Source organism: Monoraphidium neglectum (assembly GCF_000611645.1).
Source record: "Monoraphidium neglectum strain SAG 48.87 unplaced genomic scaffold scaffold00388, whole genome shotgun sequence".
Taxonomy (NCBI): Eukaryota; Viridiplantae; Chlorophyta; class Chlorophyceae; order Sphaeropleales; family Selenastraceae; genus Monoraphidium; species Monoraphidium neglectum.
In genome coordinates this window covers 10574-28354 of record NW_014013240.1, presented here as the reverse complement: position 1 = coordinate 28354, position 17781 = coordinate 10574, and the positions used below count along the sequence as shown (strand labels likewise).

The 17781-nt window shown below is 64.8% G+C and overlaps 4 protein-coding genes across 4 annotated transcripts; 2 read left to right on the top strand and 2 right to left on the bottom strand.

Moving 5' to 3' along the window:
- Positions 1–2099: 2099 nt before the first annotated feature.
- Positions 2100–4813, top strand: MNEG_3179 (hypothetical protein; the record flags this gene model as incomplete). The annotated part of the gene is made up of 6 exons (XM_014048350.1): positions 2100–2358; positions 2651–2756; positions 3172–3320; positions 3501–3691; positions 3999–4283; positions 4643–4813. The coding sequence occupies 6 exons, from the start codon at positions 2100–2102 to the stop codon at positions 4811–4813; spliced, it is 1161 nt and encodes a 386-aa protein (XP_013903804.1).
- A 2270-nt stretch (positions 4814–7083) lies between these two features.
- Positions 7084–8279, bottom strand: MNEG_3178 (50S ribosomal protein L21; the record flags this gene model as incomplete). The annotated part of the gene is made up of 4 exons (XM_014048349.1): positions 7084–7134; positions 7332–7496; positions 7766–8156; positions 8245–8279. The coding sequence occupies 4 exons, from the start codon at positions 8277–8279 to the stop codon at positions 7084–7086; spliced, it is 642 nt and encodes a 213-aa protein (XP_013903803.1).
- A 1068-nt stretch (positions 8280–9347) lies between these two features.
- On the bottom strand, positions 9348–10999 carry MNEG_3177 (Synthesis of cytochrome c oxidase; the record flags this gene model as incomplete). The annotated part of the gene is made up of 4 exons (XM_014048348.1): positions 9348–9590; positions 9919–10008; positions 10257–10454; positions 10856–10999. The coding sequence occupies 4 exons, from the start codon at positions 10997–10999 to the stop codon at positions 9348–9350; spliced, it is 675 nt and encodes a 224-aa protein (XP_013903802.1).
- A 2418-nt stretch (positions 11000–13417) lies between these two features.
- MNEG_3176 (hypothetical protein) lies at positions 13418–17442 on the top strand (the record flags this gene model as incomplete). The annotated part of the gene is made up of 10 exons (XM_014048347.1): positions 13418–13732; positions 14049–14119; positions 14440–14519; positions 14869–14987; positions 15284–15336; positions 15567–15684; positions 16052–16107; positions 16424–16607; positions 16944–17108; positions 17335–17442. 10 exons carry the CDS (start codon positions 13418–13420, stop codon positions 17440–17442), a joined length of 1269 nt encoding a protein of 422 aa, XP_013903801.1.
- Between the last annotated feature and the right edge of the window lie 339 nt (positions 17443–17781).

Genomic DNA, 17781 nt, shown 5'->3' with positions numbered 1-17781 from the left:
CAACCGCGCGGCTCCCGCCAGGGGGACATCGTTGCGGCGTCCCCCAACTTCAGCCACGTGCTGCCCAGCGTCTTCTCCAACCCCCTGGCCTACGAGCCCGACCGCTTCGCGGCACCGCGCGAGGAGGACAAGCGGAAGCCCTTCTCCTTCATCGGCTTTGGCGGCGGCCGCCACGCCTGCATCGGGCAGAACTTTGCATACCTGCAGGCGCGTTGGCAGGGACCTCTCTTGGGGCTGAGGGCAGGAGGCGGCTGGACTCTGTTTTGTTGCTGGGGCGTGTTGGGAGAGGGCGGCGGCCTGGCGGTGGTAGTGGGCCCTGCAGAGCGTGGCGGTGTGTCGCTGCTGTGCGAGCGGCTCTGTGGACGGCCTCAGAACGTCTCGTCCCGTCTTGGTTGGCGCTGAGGGCTGAGTACCCCCTGATTCTGGAGTTCACGCACCCTCCTCCCCCCCCCACACACGCATGTACTCACGCGTACGCGCTCACCAACTCACACACACACTCACGACCATGACCCCCACCACCAACAGATCAAGTCCATCTGGAGCGTGCTGCTGCGCAACTTTGACTTCGAGCTGCTGGACCCTGTCCCCGACGCCGACTACGACTCCATGGTGGGGCCGGCACCCACGCGGCAGCATGAGCACACGCAACGCCGCCGGCTTGCTCACCGCTCCCATCCGCCAGCTTGCCGTCGCGTGGGCCAGCCTGGTTGAATACGGGTTCTCCTGCTTTCCGATGGCTGAAATCTGACCGCCTGTTTTCTGTGGGAACGGGGCGCCCCGAAACAGGGGTTCCTGGGTTGGGGCGTGGCAATGACAGCGGCCTTGCCTGACACGTTTATCATCGACCAACCCGTTTGCCATCGCAGGTCATCGGCCCCAAGCCCTGCCGCGTCAAGTACGTGCGCCGCAAGCTCGCGCCCGCCAAGGCCTGAGCCGGGCCGGCCCGCCGGCGCAGCGGCCGCGCGCGCACCCCGCATGACAATGTGGCTGGGAGGGCCCGGGATTTGGTGTGACGGTCGTGCAGGGGCAAGGTGTGGAGGAGCACCCCAGCCCGGCTGAGTGAGGAGGAGCACCCGCGTGGCCCGGCATCGGGCAATACGCCGAGCTTGTCCGCTGAAACGTTCACGTTGCAGCGCTTTCGACCCGGAATGACGCTCAAACCTTGGGGCGTGGCACCTGTGTGCACCCCCGCCCCGGGATGGCGCGGCGCGAGAGAGTGCCGGCGCGCCCCTCGCCGCGCCCTCCCGCCGGCTTGGTCCACCCTTGCGTCGCCCCTTTTTTGCCGCATGTGTTTTTTCTTGTGAGATCAGATGTGTTCTCTATGCTGCGCAGATCTATGTTGATGACTTGTGAAGCTCTAGAGGTCGTGCGGGGTGGTGGGCAGGCAATCGGTATGCTTGGGGGGCGGCCTGCGAACTGCTAGCAGGTGCGGCACGCCCGCCGTGAGCGGCGCCTGCACGTGCGTTGCAGGCGGCCTGTAGATAGCTGACGGTGTAAGCAGTTTTTGACTGTCCGTTGTGCTGGTCTACCTGACATGCAGACTTTCAGTTGGGCGGAGGTTGACAGCAGCCACAAATGGGTGACGCTGGTGACATGCAGTGAGGTGAGACAGACGTTGACTCTACGTGGAGTCAGTCAGGTCAAATCCACTTTCTGCTTTTGGAAGATTATGTTACAGGCATCGCAAACGCTCGCGATGCCGATCCCGCAGCAGCCGGGCTGCCGGTTGCACCTACCAGTTCAGTCTCGACACTTTACAACTCTCAAACCTCAACAATGCAGCAGGAGGCCGTCACGGCAACGCGGCGGCGGCGGCACACTTCAGCCGGTACCACTCGTCCATGCCGCGCGTCGCTGCAGCGCGGCGTGCCGCACGATGCGCTCTGATGGGGCGACTGGAGCTGCGACCAGCGTGCCCCTCACGCGGCGGCAGCTTGCAGCCCTCGCGGCACTGAGTGTTGCAGGTGGGCAGCAAGAACGATGGGGGGGGTGAACAGGCTGGGAGCGCTGCATTGCCGACAGAGGGTTGCCATGTCTCACCCGGCAGAGCACCCAGCCCGCAATGGCACAATCAGAAACGGTCATGCACAACCCACATGCGCGCGCGCACGCTCCCTTTGATATCCGAAGTGGCGGAGCAGGCCGCGCCGGCCGCCGCAGCGGGCCCCACCGCGTCGCCGCCGCCCGCGCCGACGGCCGCGGCCGGCTCGGCCGCCGTGGAGGCGGCCGGCTGCGTGCGCCTCGAGCCGGCGCTGGCGGCGGCGTTCACGGCGGCAGTGTCGGAGGCTCTGGCGGAGCTGGGAGTGGGACCTGAGGAGCAGCTGCAGCGGGAGCGCTTCAAACTGTTTGACCAGGGTGAGGCTGCGTTGGCATGCAGCAGCGGCGCCAGTCATAATCTCTCAATGTTTCAATGCAATTGTTGCCTTGGAAGGCAGCAACAGCCTGGAATAATCGGGGCGGGCGGGGCGCCCTGCATGGCTCGTCACCCACAATAGCAGGGTCGTATCCGTGGCATCCTGCGGCCCCTGCAATGCATGCATTTCTTGTAGGGAGCTTGTGGGATGGAGGCGTTGGCACCTCATACTTAGCTGGCACAAACGCGCTGCCCCCTTGCCGCAACCTGTCATCTGCCCCGGGATGACTCAAGAGTACTCATATTACTACAACGCAAACAAGGACCGGTTGCCGCGCGTGCCGGACCTGTCGGACTCGTCGGGCGGGCTGAGCAACCGCACATACTTCAATTTTGTTAGGTGGGGAGGGGGGGGACACACGCAAGTTTGTCACAGGGTTTCAGGTTTTTACCTGATGTGCAACATACACGTGTGGTACAGATATTTGGCAGTGATATGTTCTGATGATGTCAAACGCATGTACAGCTAAAAGATGTGTACAGTATGCACGCACGCACGCGTCCTTCCTCTTCCAAACACTTGTGTACTTTTGTGTGCACATAGGGACGTGTATTTTGCACCTGCACGGCAGCACTCACGTGTTATTTCCTGAGGATCAGTGAAGGCAGCCTGCCGCACAAGGACAGCCGCTTCCGCCTGCAAGTGGGTGGGCGTGGGCAGCCGCGTGTAAGCGACCCGCCCTGGCGCAAACGACCGCCTGCCCCGCACTAAAGCGCCCCCACACCCTGCCACGGCCAAATCAATTCACGAGCAGCTACATCGGCTGGAAGGTGGCGGCGCGGCGCGTGGCGAGCCCGCAGCAGCGCACGGCGCTGTGCCGCCGCGTGGGGGAGCTGCTGCTACCGCAGGTCGCGCCAGGGGAGGCGGAGGCGCTGCGGCGGGAGGCGGCGCGGTCGCCTGGAGGTGAGCGTGACCGGGCGGGGGCGCCGCGCCCTGCATGCGACTGCCGTGCGCTTCTTGTGTGTTTTGCAACCACCTTTTTTCATGCATTGTGCTTGTCGCGATTGCTGCGTTTTGAAAGCGAGGATTTGGCCCAAGCGAGAGGCGTGCGCGTGCCTCCGCCCCGTGGACGCCCGCACCCAGGCGCTGTGAGCGAGGCAGCGGCGGCAAGAGCGGTCCAGCGGCTGTTTGACCGGCTGCAGTCGGGCGGCTACGTCTGCGGCTGGCAGGTTGTGTGGGGCGATCAGCCGGGCGGCTGGCCGCCGGACTGGTTCAAGCAGGCGAGTGGGGGATCAAGGGACTGCGCCAGCCGCCTCCCTTTTGCGGCGCAGCTGGTCCCTCCTGCTTGCATCTTATTGGGCTACTGGGAACATGCGGCTGCTTTTGCTCGGGTACTCCATTGATTTCTGACCTGCATGTCGCAAACAAGGTGCAGAATGCACTAGGCGCCTGGAGGCCGCGACCTGCATCCTGAGTCGGCCCTTGACGTGTGCGGCGCCCAAGCTGTTGTGCACAGCGGCTTCGGTGGACTCCCACCCACCTGCAGGGACGTGTCTTGCGGCCAATCCTAAACCCTGACAGCAAGCACCCCTCCCCGCTCCGCCCCTGCGCCGACCCCTCCCTCTCCACCCACAACCGCAGGACCCCGGGCTCGTCGGCGACGTGCCGGGCAGCTTCCAGGCAGCCGCCGCCGCCCCGCCCGGCGGCGATGGGGAAGGCACCGCCGCCGCCGCCGTCCTCGAGGCCCCGGCGGCCGCGGGGCAGGCGGTATTTCAGGCGAAGCTGCTGCAGCCGGCCGACATCCAGGCGTCGGTGGCGCTGCGCTCCGAGGATGACGCGTTCTGGGGGCGCCACGTCAGCGCAATGGTGGCGGCGCTGCTGGCGGCGGGCGGGTGGCGGGCGGAGGCGTCAGAGTACTTTTACCAGGTCGGCCGCCCTGGAGGGCGGCACGGGGCTGTGTGGACTTGAAATGGCACTCTGCGCGTGGCGCTCCGCTATCTATCGGGGTGCAGGGAGCGCAAGGGACAGCCATAGCGCCAGTCTTGGTAGTGTGGGTCCGAGCGGAAGCCCCAGCGACCCCGGGGACGGCGGCCGCGGCGCAATTCGCCGCCGCCGTCCGCGCGCCCTTGCAAGCCTACCTAGCGCCGCCGCCAGACGGCCCCTCCGGCGCTGCTCGCCCCGCCCCACAGCCTCCGCGCCGCCCTCACCCTCTCCAAGGCTGATGGCTCTTGAGGTTCCTCCCATGCAACGCGCGCCGCCCTCCCCCCGCCCCCACCCAACCCAAGGACGACTGGTCTGGCCCGTCCAGCCTGGGCGGCAGGCTGCTGCTGCTGCTGGGGGACCCCCTGCAGAACGTGGACATCCCCTGGACCCCCACCACGCTGGTGCAGGACTGGACGATCGCGCCCGCATCCGCGGGCAGCCTTGGCGGCGGCGGCGGCGGCGGCGAGTTGTAGGTGTGCTGGAGGGCGGTCGTCGTTGGCGCGTGCCTGGAGGCAGGGCTGGTGGTTGCGCGTGCACGATCAGCGCCCCAGCATGCAGGTGACACAGCCGGCGGTTGACCATGTTTTGCTGCTTGAATCCGCCTCGGACGAAATGTTGATCTGCAACCTGTGTGTGTGGCGTAAAGCCGCGGGTTGGCCAGGGCAGGCGCGACCGATAGCTATGTGATTACACGCAGCAGCCTAGTAGAGCCCGCCAGCACGCGTGGCCTGCGGCCTCACCTTGCAGCTGCTAGGCACCCCTCGGCATTCTCCAGAGACAGCCCGCAGCAGAACGCACGAGGCCGTGTGCACGCCTCGGGCAGGGTCAGGGTTCTGGGGTTAGGGTTTAGGGTAAAGGTAATTTCTCTGTTCCTTCAGAGACAGGCTGCAGCGGCCGCGATTGCCAGACAATGGCGGGACCAGCCGCTGGAACGCGCGGCCAGGGCGGATGGGACAGTTTTGATGCTCAATGGAATGAACTTGTGCTGTACACACTGCACCCGCTTTGATTTGTGCAAATGGTACAATCCAGCACCTTTGCAGACCGCCACTGCCCCGACCCATTCAGCTCTTGAATTGCGTGCAATGCGACAGACGCAGCAGGCGCCACCAAGCGCCCTGCAGCTGCCATGTTGCAACATGCACCAGCTAAAACGAGTTACACTGTGCGTAAGCCAGGCACAGTTGGGGCTGCACCACTGACGGGCATGCGTGCGGCACCACAGTCAGCCGATAGCAGCACGAACCCTAGTGCAATCGATGAGCTTCAGGTTCTGAGATCAATATGAGGGAGCAGAGGTAGCACAAATTGAAAATCTGCTGGTGGAGTCAAAACAAGTCACACAGGCGCTTGCGTGGCTGCGCAGCCATGCATGTCCCTAGTGCGTCTGCATGTGACACACACGCACACCCGCTTGCCCTGGAATTACAACACCGGCTGTCAGTGCGTGCCAGCCGGCGCCAGAGGGAGCGCAGCGGGCGCTACGCCGACGCTGCGCCCGCTGGGGCCCGCAGGCCGCGCCTGCTCTGCCGCTGGCTTGGTAGCTGCCTTCTCTGCCATGAGCTTTACGAGCCGCTCATCCTCCTGCACAATGCATTTGCTGTATCAACCGTTTAGCCACAAGCGGGTGGGTGATGAGCGGGGGCAACGCATGCATGCGCGCCCGCATGACATGAACGCCTGGCGCGGTCGCTCTGACAATCTGGGGAGTCGCTACACAGCGTGTCGCCCCTGGTTGCCACGGTTGTCGTGTGCACTATAGCCTCTCACCCTTCGGAAGTACTCGTTTTCTAGGGCCCGACGCCTGTCTTCAAACCCCTTGTTCATGACTCGGAGTGGCTCTCGCTGTTGTGCAGACAGGAAGGTTTTGTGAAAGTGTATGGCTGACATCAAGTGTTGACGTACCAGACAGCAACGCTTGGAACTGATCGGGGCAGGCTCGACAGCTGCCGAGAGCAGTTGCGGGGGTCGTTTTTGATACCGGTACTTGTACGTGGATGGTGCCGTTACAAGATGGAGTTGCAAAAAACACAACATTGGAAAAGCAGCGCCTGCCAAGCAGAGTGGCACCGTCCTGGCATGCGTCGTCCGCGCTTGGCGGCGCCGTTGGGCGCCTTTGAAACATCAACGCCCTAGCCAGCCCTGCAGCTCGGCAAGCGCCTCCATTGCTGAGTGATAGCCGAGGGCAGTGATTTTAAGGTACCAAGGTGGTCGAGGCAGAGGCGATGGACACATCCCGCAGGGCCCAGCCTGGCCTTGTCAGAGCACTCCTTGGTTCAAGGACACGACAGTCCGCGTCGAGTGGGCCGCCGCGCGGGCCTCCCTGTGGCAACCCTGGCCTGGCCGAGGCCATAGCCCTGGCCATCCCAAACCTCAAAGCTGCGACAAAAGCCGAGCAGGCTGTCCTGTGAATCAACTGCTACCTTCCTCGGCATAGCTGGGCAAGACAAGCTAGGACCACGCCCATGGGCAGACGGTTGTACTTGGTGTGCCGGCAAGCAGCAAACTACTTGCTTGATGAGGGTGGACTGCACCCTCCCGCAACTTGTGAATTCAGGATCCCGCCAACCCCCACCGTCCTCTCGCTGTGCAACTGCCTGCGGGTTTGCGCAGCCACTGGTGTGCAGATGGGTGCACTGCAGCATGGTTACATCCGCAGCAACATGTATGGAGGTGACAGCCAACAAGGCAATCGAGCCCACATGCCAACAGCGTTGCCGGTGGGCAGGTGCTGGGCAGCCATCTATGGCGCCGCCCCCTGCCGCCAGTCAGCCGGCAGGCCCTCAGGCATCACCTGTGTGCGGCAGCAGGGGGGGCAGCGGTGAATGTACGCCTGCGCACCATTTGCACGGGACGCGCCCTGGGCGGCTGGGCCGCACCACGCAGCTCCGCAGCCCAGCGCCAGGCCCAGCCGCCCCAGATACGAGCGCCCGCCTGTCCGGGCCAGCGCCCACACCAGCCACGGCCCCGCTTGCCGTCGCCGCTGCGCACCTGCAGTATTCTGAGGGCGGTCATCTGGCTCCTGTGGCCCTGCAGCTTGGAGTAGCGCTTGCGCACCTTCTTCTTGAACACGTGCACCTTGGTTTCGCGGAAGTGAGACTCCACCGCCGCGACCACGCAGGCGCCAGGGACGTAGGGGCGCCCGATGGTCGTGTCCTGGGGTGGCGGGACGGTGCAGTGGTCGGGCAGCAGGTTGAGAGCGACCTTTGCGCTGGGGCTGGCCTGATTCGCCGGGCGTGGGGCCCGCCCCTGCTGCGAGAGACACCGGCCACCGCACACGGGCATCTTTGCCTCGCAAGCTGCTGTGCAGCGAAAGCTACGCTGATCGCGGCGCCGCCCCTTGTGCCGACATACGGCTGAATCACAAACCCCCCACTGAAAATCCCTGTCGCGACGCTCCCGCCTGTCACGCATCAATTTCTCACCTGCGGCGTGCCCAGCAGCAGCACCTTCTCCAGCGCAATCACGTCGTTGACCTCCGCCCCCACCAGCTTCGGGTGCAGGATGACGTCATCAGCCGTCACCTTGTACTGAAACGGCCCCAGCTGCACCACGGCGAACGCCGGCTGCAGCGGGACCGTAAACGCCGCCTCTACACGCCCGACCGCCCGCCAGTGATCGGGCTCATCCACCTCAGGGATCGCCGGGATGGCGGAGTCGACCACGGTTGGCGGACGCCGCTGCTGCTGCTGCTGCTCCCCGGGCGCAGCGCCCGCGCGCGGCCGGCCGTCAGGGGTGCGGCTGCGCCACTCGTCCCCAAGCACCTCTGCGACCGCCAGCCGGCTCGCCGTGTTGTTTTCCTTGCGCTGCGACAGACTGTGTGGCCGCCGGGTGCCATATCCGCGCTGCTGCTGTTGCTGGTGCTGCCCCCGACGCTGCGAGGGGTGGCTGCTGGGCCAAGCACCCCCCGCCGCCCACCATGGGCTGCGCGGAGGCCATGGCGCCTGGCCGTTGCTGCTGATGGTGGGGGGAAGCCAATGCTGTACCTCAAGCTGCGCCCACGACATGGGATTCAAGCTGGTACATCCCAGAGGCTGCTGCTGCTGCTGCTGCTGCTGCTGCTGGTGTGGTCGCACGCGCCCACTTGTGCTGCAACCGTGGTCATTTGCTGCACTGCTGGTTAGCGCACTAGAACCGCCCACGACACGCGCGCTGCTCCATGCAGCGTCTACCCAAGAGACAACTGGGTGCATTAGAGCGCGTCGCATTTTGCTGCTTCGCCGCCCGAGATCGCAAGCGTTCAAACGCCCTGCAATGCCTTAAATCTTCAATCTTTGGGACTTTTGGTTGCTATAGCTCTGCAGGACAGAGCTCCTTGCGTCGGGGGCTCAGATCTGTGGGACCCAGCTCTCATTCAAGCTTGTACCTGCGTTGCCACTTGTTTATCGTACACTGTCACGGCTTGAGAGCCAGGCCTGCTATTGGCAAACGCTAGAGCGAGGCTTTCGCACGCCACTCACTTCGCCCAGCGCTGGTGACGCCACCAAGTCGACCACCAACTAGCATTATTGATGGTACCCTATACAATGTCTGGTGTGGGAATTGATCATCCTGAGTGTCCATATGCATGTCTGCAGCAGTAAGAAGGTGTACAGGTATGGCGACAACCGTCAACGTCTCAAGTCAGCATAAAGCCCGCTGGCCCAGCTGTGTGCCCTTGCTATCACGGTTCCCATGTTATGAAGCAGCCGAAGGGCGTCAGGATGTGCGCAAGCCGCAGCTGCTGCACCAAAAGGGTGGTTTACAGCAGGACCTTGTCTGCACCTCGTGACAGATAAGGGCCACAAACTGCATCAACAGGCAAGCACATGAATGCCGGTTGCCTTGCGGCTGCCTCGCTTCGACTGTCCCCGGCCTCCCGGCCGGGTTGATGCACCAACTTCAAAAAAAGATTGGGGAAGAAGAGGTCAGGCAGAAGACGCAACTGTGCAGTCACAACTCAATCAAACCACCAGCCAAAAAAAGTAATGCTGATGTATATTTATGCCGGGCCAACACACTGCCGCCTCAGCGCTGAGCCCGCCCCTCCTGGCTGCCCGCCTCCCCCTTGCCCGCCCCGTTGCCACCCGTCCCCGCCTCTTCGGCTGCAAACTCGCGTATGTGCTGCCCTATGCTCGCCGCCAAGCCGGGGGCGTCAAAGTTCTTTCCGTAAAACGTGACAAAGTCGCCGTTGGGGTCTATAAGGTAGGTGATTATTGAGTGATCTACGAGGTAGTCGTCTGGGTCATCCGTGGTCTTGTGGAAGTACACCTGTGGTTTTAGGGGCCGGTTTTTAGTGCCATGGAATTGTCGTTGTGGGGATGCGGGGTGAGTGCAGGCGCGGTGTGCATCATCAGGGGGGTGGTGCCTCATAGGGTGGCTTGGGCTGCGCAAGGGGGGCGGTGCATGGCAAGAAACGCTGGCCTGTACATACCAGGGTGCTGCCGCACAGGACGAAGCAGACAGGCATGACAGCAAGTGCGGCAAATGCCGGCAAGCACGTGCCAGCGTGAGCCGCCCGCCGCCAGGACCGGCGACGAGGCCCCTTGCAGCCAGCCGTTCAACGCCTTGCGGTCGTCGCTGGGGCCCCGCGGCGCACCCTGTAGGCCTTGCTGACTGCCTTGATGGCCTCTGGGGTGCCTGTGAGGCCGATCAGGCGCGGGTGGAACTCGCGCACGTACGCCTTGACCTGTTCAGTCGAGCGAGATGTGGGGCCAGCCGCGGGGTCGGTGCGGTGGGGGGGCGGGCCGGCTGGTCCCTGTGCACGAGGCAGGCGCAGGCGCAGCAGCTGATTCAGGTGGGCAGGGGCCACGGCTGCCAGAGCCTGAATTTTTTTTCGGTGACACCAGGGACGGCCGCTGCCCTCCCCTCGCTGGACGCGGCGCCTGCCGGCCCCGAGGCGGGCGCCCGTGCGCCCGTGCGTCTCGCCATGCGCACCTTCTGCGGGCTGTCCCGCTCCGGGTCGATCGTGATGAACACCGGCTGCAGCTTCTCGCCGGCGTCGCGCTCCACGATGTCGATAGCTTCCGCTAGCTTCTCCAGCTCGTCAGGGCAGATGTCGGGGCAGAAGGTGAACCCGAAGTAGAGGACGTTCCAGTGGCCGAGCAGGTTGAGGTGCGTGAATGGCTGGCCATCCTGTGTGTGTGTGTGTGTGTGTGTGTGTGTGTGTGTGTGTGTGTGTGTGTGTGTGTTGCTTCTAAGGGAGATTTCGGCGACTACGCGACGGGAGTGCGCCAGACGCTGGGTTAGTGGGTGGTGGCAAGAATAGGAGGGCGGCCGTTGGGCAGCGCTGGAGATGGCAAAATCCGTCACGGGTGCGGGCGTGCCGCTCCCGGTCAACAGACATGGTTGACCTGCCATCCTCAACGCGCTGCTGGCGGTTCTGAGTCGGCGGGATTTCAGCTGTCGATTATACCTCCATTGCTGCACAAAAATTCAAGCCCCGCTGACCGTCACACCCCCGGCCCGAGGGGCAACAGCCCCTGTGCTCGCCCTTGTGCCCGTGGAGACTCCCCTCGTCGCGTTGCGGTCCGCACCTGGTCCGTGAGTGCGAAGGGGCCCCCCACCGCCGCCTTGCCGACCACCTTCTGGCTGCGCTTCATCATGTCGTCCACGCGCTCCTTTGCCGTGTGCTGCGCGAAGGCGACGACGCCGAGGAAAGCAGCCACGCCCACCAGCATCGAACTGAACGAGATGGGGCTCTTCCTGCCGTCGCCGCCGCCGCCGCCGCCCGCGGCCGCGGCGGCTGGAGCGTGCTGCTGCGGGGCTGCGCCGCCTTCTGAGAAGCAGCGCGCAGTGCCGGGTCGCCGCGGCAACAGCGGCTTCGCAGCGTGCACTCGTCGGCCGTTCATTGCCGCGGACCCATGCCGTTGCCAGGCGCAGCTGTGTGTGTATCTAAGAGCAGTGGAGAATGTGCGCCAGGCGCCACCGTCAGCACCGCATCTGACGCTGCCGCAGCTGCCTGCTGCAATGCTGCCCGTTGCAGCTGTGCCGGCCAAGCGGCCGCAGGCTGTGGCGCGCGATGCGACATCGCCTAGCCGGCCCCACAGCCTCACTGCCAGCACCAGTGAGCGGTGCGCCTGTGTAGACGTGGTCATGGCAACTATGCTGTCACAACGCGCCACAAATGGAAGCCTTACAGACTGTGGTGTGTCAGTGTGTCAGCGTTGCGAAGTGATCTTGATCAATGCGGTCTGTACACAGCTCACACATCTTTATAAAAGTTCCTGTATCTGTAGTGCCGTCAGCAATGATTGATGCATTGCTCCACGCCGCAGATCTACCCGCCCGCGCGCTGCCTTTCCAGCCACCAACGGCATCGTAAGCAGTGTACAGCCGCAATGGATACAGAAGATAAAGACCCTGCTGATGCAGATTGCAGCGAAACGGGCTCTGATGCAGACGCGGACGTTTCAGACACTGAGGCGTGCCCCCGCTCCCGACCAAGGCGCCGTCGCTGCTCGCCGCGGCAAGGGGGTGGCCAGCGGCCCGCTTCGACACGGAAAAAACGCAGCATCCGCCGCAAACAGCCCCTGCAGGCGGGGTCACTCCATGCACCCCCTGCGCGACAGTTGGCCCACGCCACGCGCGGCGCTGGGCTGGCAGCGGCTGCGGCAGCGGATGGCGCGCAGGCGTTCGACCATGCCTTGACATCCGACCTTGACGCCGGCCGTCTAGAGGCGTGCCGCACAATGTGAGCCGGGCGCTTTGGCGGCGGGCGCATGCAGCGCACATGGCTGTTGCTGCTGCGATCGGGACAGCGGGGTCGCGCGCCACGCAGGCCCTCCCGCCTGGCCCCCCTTTTTTCCATTTCAACAGACGCATGTATTGCTGGTGCGCCGACGTTCTGCTCAGGTACCTCTCGTTGCCGCGGCAGAGCCGCTACGCGCAGCACCGGCTGCGAGTGCTGGGGCGCGCCATCGAGCTGCTGGCAATCAGCAGGTGATAAGGGGGCAGCCCAGGGTGCCACAAGCCCGCGCCCTCGCCGGCAGGCCGCCCACCACATTTGAAGCCGGGTTTGGCGAGGACGGGGCGTGGCGCGGTGGCATGATGTGGGCGTTCGCTTGCAGGCCAGGGGCTTGACCACTCGTTGGCACCTGCTGACTAAGCCGAGCCGAGAGGCGCAGGCGGGGCGCGTCTACGCGGGCCGAGCCGGCGCGCCGAGCCTGATGCTGCTCCTACCTTTCGAACCGCAGGGCGATGCGCACCGCGGCGCAGCAGCGCGACCTGGATGACATGCTCAGGAGCCTCAAGATTTGATTGATGGGGCTTTTGCCGCGGCCGTGCCTGCTGCGCGCCCCCGCCGTCACGTGTCTGCGTCGGCATGCCCTGCATGGGGCCCCGCACCGTGGCGCAACCCACAGTGGCGGAGCGCGTCCCACATGCCGCAGGGATTGTGGCTGGGGCACACGCGCCCGTCGTAGCGGCAGCCCTTTGCATGGGCCGCCACTGTCCACGCAAACTGGACTGCACACATTTGGTTCTCAGCTTTCAGGGCATTACATTTAGGGGCTGGCAGCAGAATTTGAGCGCTGCATAAGCGCTCCCAATGTGGTCAAAAAGGCACGGCCGTTGATTCGCCCGGGGCCTGCTATACCTTTACATGCCTGGCGAAACCACAGCTCATCCGTTCCCCCCGTGCAGCCGTAGCTTTTTCGACGGACTGTTCACCTTATGTCCTCTCTGCAAAATTTTCATGTGGCGGTCGCATGATGGGGATTGCATCGGTGACTTGGCAGTGCGCTTGCAGCAGGTAAACAGGGTTTGACTGTGACGCCGTACGGCGCATGCTGCGCATCATCCATTCGCGAGGTTGTATTCACAAAGAGGATCAAAAGCAGCTCGTAATCTAGTGTGAGTGTTGCGTGCGGACAGGAAGACCTGATCAGTTGGTGCCGATCTGTGACAATCCAGGCGGTTCCCTGACGACCCTCTCCAAGTGCCGTAACAAAGCATTATTTTTGTATCACTGTTCAATCCCAATCAAGATTGGCCCAGCAGTGCACATCATGCAGAGCTGTCGGATCCTCAACACATCGCACAGCTCCGCTGGCCCATTGCGAGGGAGTACTGCGGGATTCAATGTAGGCCATATGAAGATGACACCAGCGGCAGTGGGGCTCGGGCAGGTCTGCCGTCGCGGCGTGAGCGTCGCCGCCCGATCGTCCGACACTACGAGCAGCGACACCGCGGGCCACCCGGGCGGCAGCGGCGGCGGCGCGCCCCCAAAGCTACTGCAGCGTGCCGCCGCGGCGCTGTGCGCAGCCGCGATGGTCCTGGCGCCGATGCCGGGCGTGCCGAACGGCCTGCTTGACCCGGCGATCGCCGCTGATGTGGGCAAGGTCGGCACCTGCCTGCTGTCGAAGTGCCAGGGCGCCCTGGCCCGGTGCCTCGCGGACGGCCCCTGCCTGCAGGTGAGAGGGGCGGCGGCTTTCGATTCGGTCTGTGGCACCCGGCTGCAGCGTGGGGGAGGGCGGGCGCGGCGGCCGCCCTCGCGGACACCTAGGCGGTGTATGACGGACGGATGCTGTTGCTGGTGCACGCTGCGGCCCAGCCCCGCGTGGGCAGATCGGCCCAAGCAGGGTCTCACAAGGGTGATTCTTTCGCACCTGCAATGGCAGCTGATTTTGAACTACAACGTCCCGCCCTGCTTTTTCATCATTTCGCCTCGACGACGATTGCAATCCTCACCGCCCGCGGTGCCGCCTGCAACCCTCTGATTCCCGCCAGAACCTGGTATGCCTCAACCTCTGCAACGGGAACCCCGACGAGGCGGGGTGCCAAGTCAAGTGTGGCGACCAGTGAGCGGGGCCGCCTTACTGGGAGTGCCGGGCGCCGCCGGGCGCTCGACCGCCGCAGCACTGGCTGCGGCGGCAGCTGGCGCTCGGCTGGTGGCGGCCGCGCGGCAGGGCCGCCGCGCCCTTTCGCCCCATGCGCTGCTGAAGCGGCAGCATGCGTTTGAGGAGGGGGGAGTGGACGCGGGTCGGTGCGGCGTCGTTCGCTTGGCCGGTGGCCTCGCTGATGGCCCCTCCAGCACTCGTGCCCATGCGGCTGTCGCCGCCGCTGCTGCCTCGCAAGCATGGCACAATCCGCCCCGCGCTGCCGACGCCGAAACTCACAGGTATGGCGACAAGGCCATAGATGCCTTCAACTCGTGCGCCCTGAGCGAGCAGAAGTGCGTGCCCAAGCGCATCGACGAGGGTGAGCTTGCTCCTGATGAATAGCTGCGGCCGCCTGGCTCTGACGCCCTGTGCTGGTTCGCTCCCATGGCGAACGCTCCCTTGGCACCTCCCTGTACTTAGTGCAACAACTGCCAGCTGCCTGCAAAACCACCCGCATGCGAAACTGTTCCCAAACCCAAGCGACGCGCCCTTGCCTGTCGCCCCACCCTTGCGTCGCCCGCGCGGCTCCTCCCCTGAATCCGCACACCCAGCGCCCCCTCTGATCGCCCCGCGCCCCTGCCCACCTACCTACACGCCCGCACGCCCGCCGCAGCTTTCTTCGTCCCCAAACGCCGCCGCCCTTTCCCCGCGCCCCCCCCCCTGCGCAGACCTCTACCCTGTGCCGCCGGTCGAGGCCCTGGACAAGGCCTTTGATATCTCGGGCTTCACGGGCCGCTGGTACATCACCGCGGGCCTCAACCCGCTGTTCGACACGTTTGACTGCCAGGTGGGGCGCGGGGGGCGCGCGCCTCCGCGGCAGGTGGCCAACGCGGCGGACGCGGCAGCGGGCCAGGCGACGCTGCACGGGTGACCACACGCACGGAGGGGAGCCTGTCCCGGGCTGTGGCAGCGCGCACGAGCTGCGGCGTTGGTGCCAGAGTGGCAATCAGGGTGCATCCATGGGCGGTGCCCTGGGCCGCTTGAGGCCTGCTGTGCTCATCACTAGACCGTGGCCGTGCACTGCATGGACTGCCTGAACTCTGAAACCCTTCATGCTTGTGTGCTTCGGCTCTCTCCCGGCAGGAGCACTTCTTTGTGAACCCCGAGCCGGATAAGATCTCCGCTCAGATCAACTGGTGCGCGGGCGCGGGCGCACGCCGCGTGCACGCGGCCCTGGCGTGCCCTAGCTTTTGCGCTGCGCCGCCGCCAGCCGGCCCCTCGCTGCACGCCGTCCCTGCCGGTTCGCTCGCCCGTGAATGCCCCTACCAACATACCTGCCGATCCTGCACCCCCAGCCGCCCCACACACCTCTTTTTTTTCACACGCACTCACCTCCCTACACCCCACCCTCCAAACCACCTGCCAGGCGCATCAAGAAGCCCAACGGCGACTTCTCTGAGCGCAGCACCATCCAGGACTTTGTGCAGGACAGCTCGCAGCCCGCCATCCTATACAACCACGATAACGAATTCCTTCACTACGAGGTGTGGTCGGCCGGGCCGCCGAAACGGGCCAGAACTAAATGAATGACATACCAAGGGATGGACAAGGGAGAGGCGGGGCTGGACGGCGCCGCTGTCGATGCTGCGGGGCGCGCGTCCCGGGCCAGCCGGCGAGGTGCCCTGCGAGCGCGGGGCCGGGGCAGGCGCTGGTGCTGGCCCAGCCCACGGGGTGCCAGGGCCGTTGCAGGCCCCCCTGTCCAAATCCACGCCCCCCTTGAGCGCGCGTCCATGTGTGCACTCCCACCCGGCAGCCCATCCGCACTTCTTGCAGCAGACGCAGGTGCACGCACCTTGGCTCACTTTGCCTTGCCCCGCCCTGCCCGCACTCGCCCCCCTCCCTTACCCACAGGACGACTGGTACATCCTGGGGTCGAAGCCTGACGAATACATCTTCATCTATTACAGGTTGGCAGGCTGACAACTATTTTATCAAGAGACAGCCAGCAGGGCAGGGACAAATAGATAAGTTACTCATGCCATGGCATCACTGCCATCAGCGCGGGGATGTGACGCACAACGTCGAAAAACCTAGTGGCAGGGACGGGCGGGGGAATCGACCCTGCGCGCCAACGGGAGGCGACCGTTGGCGAGAACGCGCACTTTCGCACGACGGGCCGCCTTCCGTGAATTGCTGCGTCCGGATGCCGCGGCGGATCGACCCGCGCCGCGCGCGGCACTTCCAACCCGCGCCCCCTGCACCCCGCCTGCCGCGGCGCCCCAGGGGCAACAACGACGCGTGGAAGGGGTACGGCGGCGCAACTGTGTACACGCGGGAGCGGCAGCTGCCCCAGGAGTTGGTGCCGGAGCTGACTGAGGTGGCCAAGGGCGCCAACCTCAAGTGGTCGGACTTCACCATAACGGACAACACGTGCGGCCCGCACCCGCCGCCGAAGCCGCTGCTGAAGGTCGGCTTTGGGCGGTCAGGGGGCGTCGTTGCGCGAGCTCCCTGGCAACGGTGTTGAAGAGGCCTTGCATGTGCAGAGACATGCGTGCACACGCATGCATGCACGCGAGTGTGCGCACACACACACACACACCCACACACACACACACACACACACACACAAACACGCACACACGTACACAAACACACACACACAAACACCCACACACATACACATACATACACATGTTCGTATATACACATATACACATGTACACACACATTTGCACAAACATACACAAACACAGCGTCCTGCACTCACGCACAACCACATGCCTGCACTCCCCTTCCCCCCCAGGCCGTCGAGGCCGAGGCGGAGCGCGTGGAGGCGGCAGCTGAGATGCAGCTGCGCAGCTTCGGCCGCGGCTTCACCGTGTTTGAGGACCGGCTGGCCTCAGAGCTGCTCGCGGAGGAGAAGGAGCTCGCGAAGGACCTGCGGGAGTTTGAGCAGCTGCTGGAGAAGGTGCGCGCGCCTGCGCGCACACGCGCGGGCCTGTGCCTGTGCCTTTACGATGGGGCAGGAGCACCGTGGGTCTGCGCAGCGGTCCGCCGGGCCGCGCCAGCAGCCGCGCGCGACCGCTCTCGCTTGTAGACACTGCCGGCGACGGGCGCGAGCCTCCCCGCAGCACGTAGCCGGCGCGCCCCGTCGTCGTCGCCCACATTGGCCGCCGCGCGCCGCGTCCCCGCAGGCCGAGAAGGAGGCGGCGGCCAAGTTACTGGAGGAGGAGGAGCTCGTGGTCAACGGGCTGCAGGGCTTCTTCAATAAGGTGGCAAGCCTCTTCACACGCAGCTCCTGAGGCGGTGGGCAACCGGCGCTGCGCTCGAGCCGGGGGCACCGGGCCCCGGCGTGCCGCGGCGGGCCGGCGGGGCCGCTGTCGTACCTCGCACCACCGCGGATGCCGGTCTTGCGGGAGCAGTGGCAGAGGCGCACGCCGAGGGGGAGGTTGTGCCCTGGACTTTGTTTTGGAGCGGAGGGTGGGATTTTGAAAACGCTTTCCTGTGCGGCTGCACATTTGCTGTACTCCTGTGGCCCTGTGGTAGTTTGGACCGCGTTATTGGGGGTGGGTTTGCCGATTTTCGCTGCGCGCGCACACATGGATGTGCCGCCGTTGTGCTGTCACCTTCTGCAGCTGTTT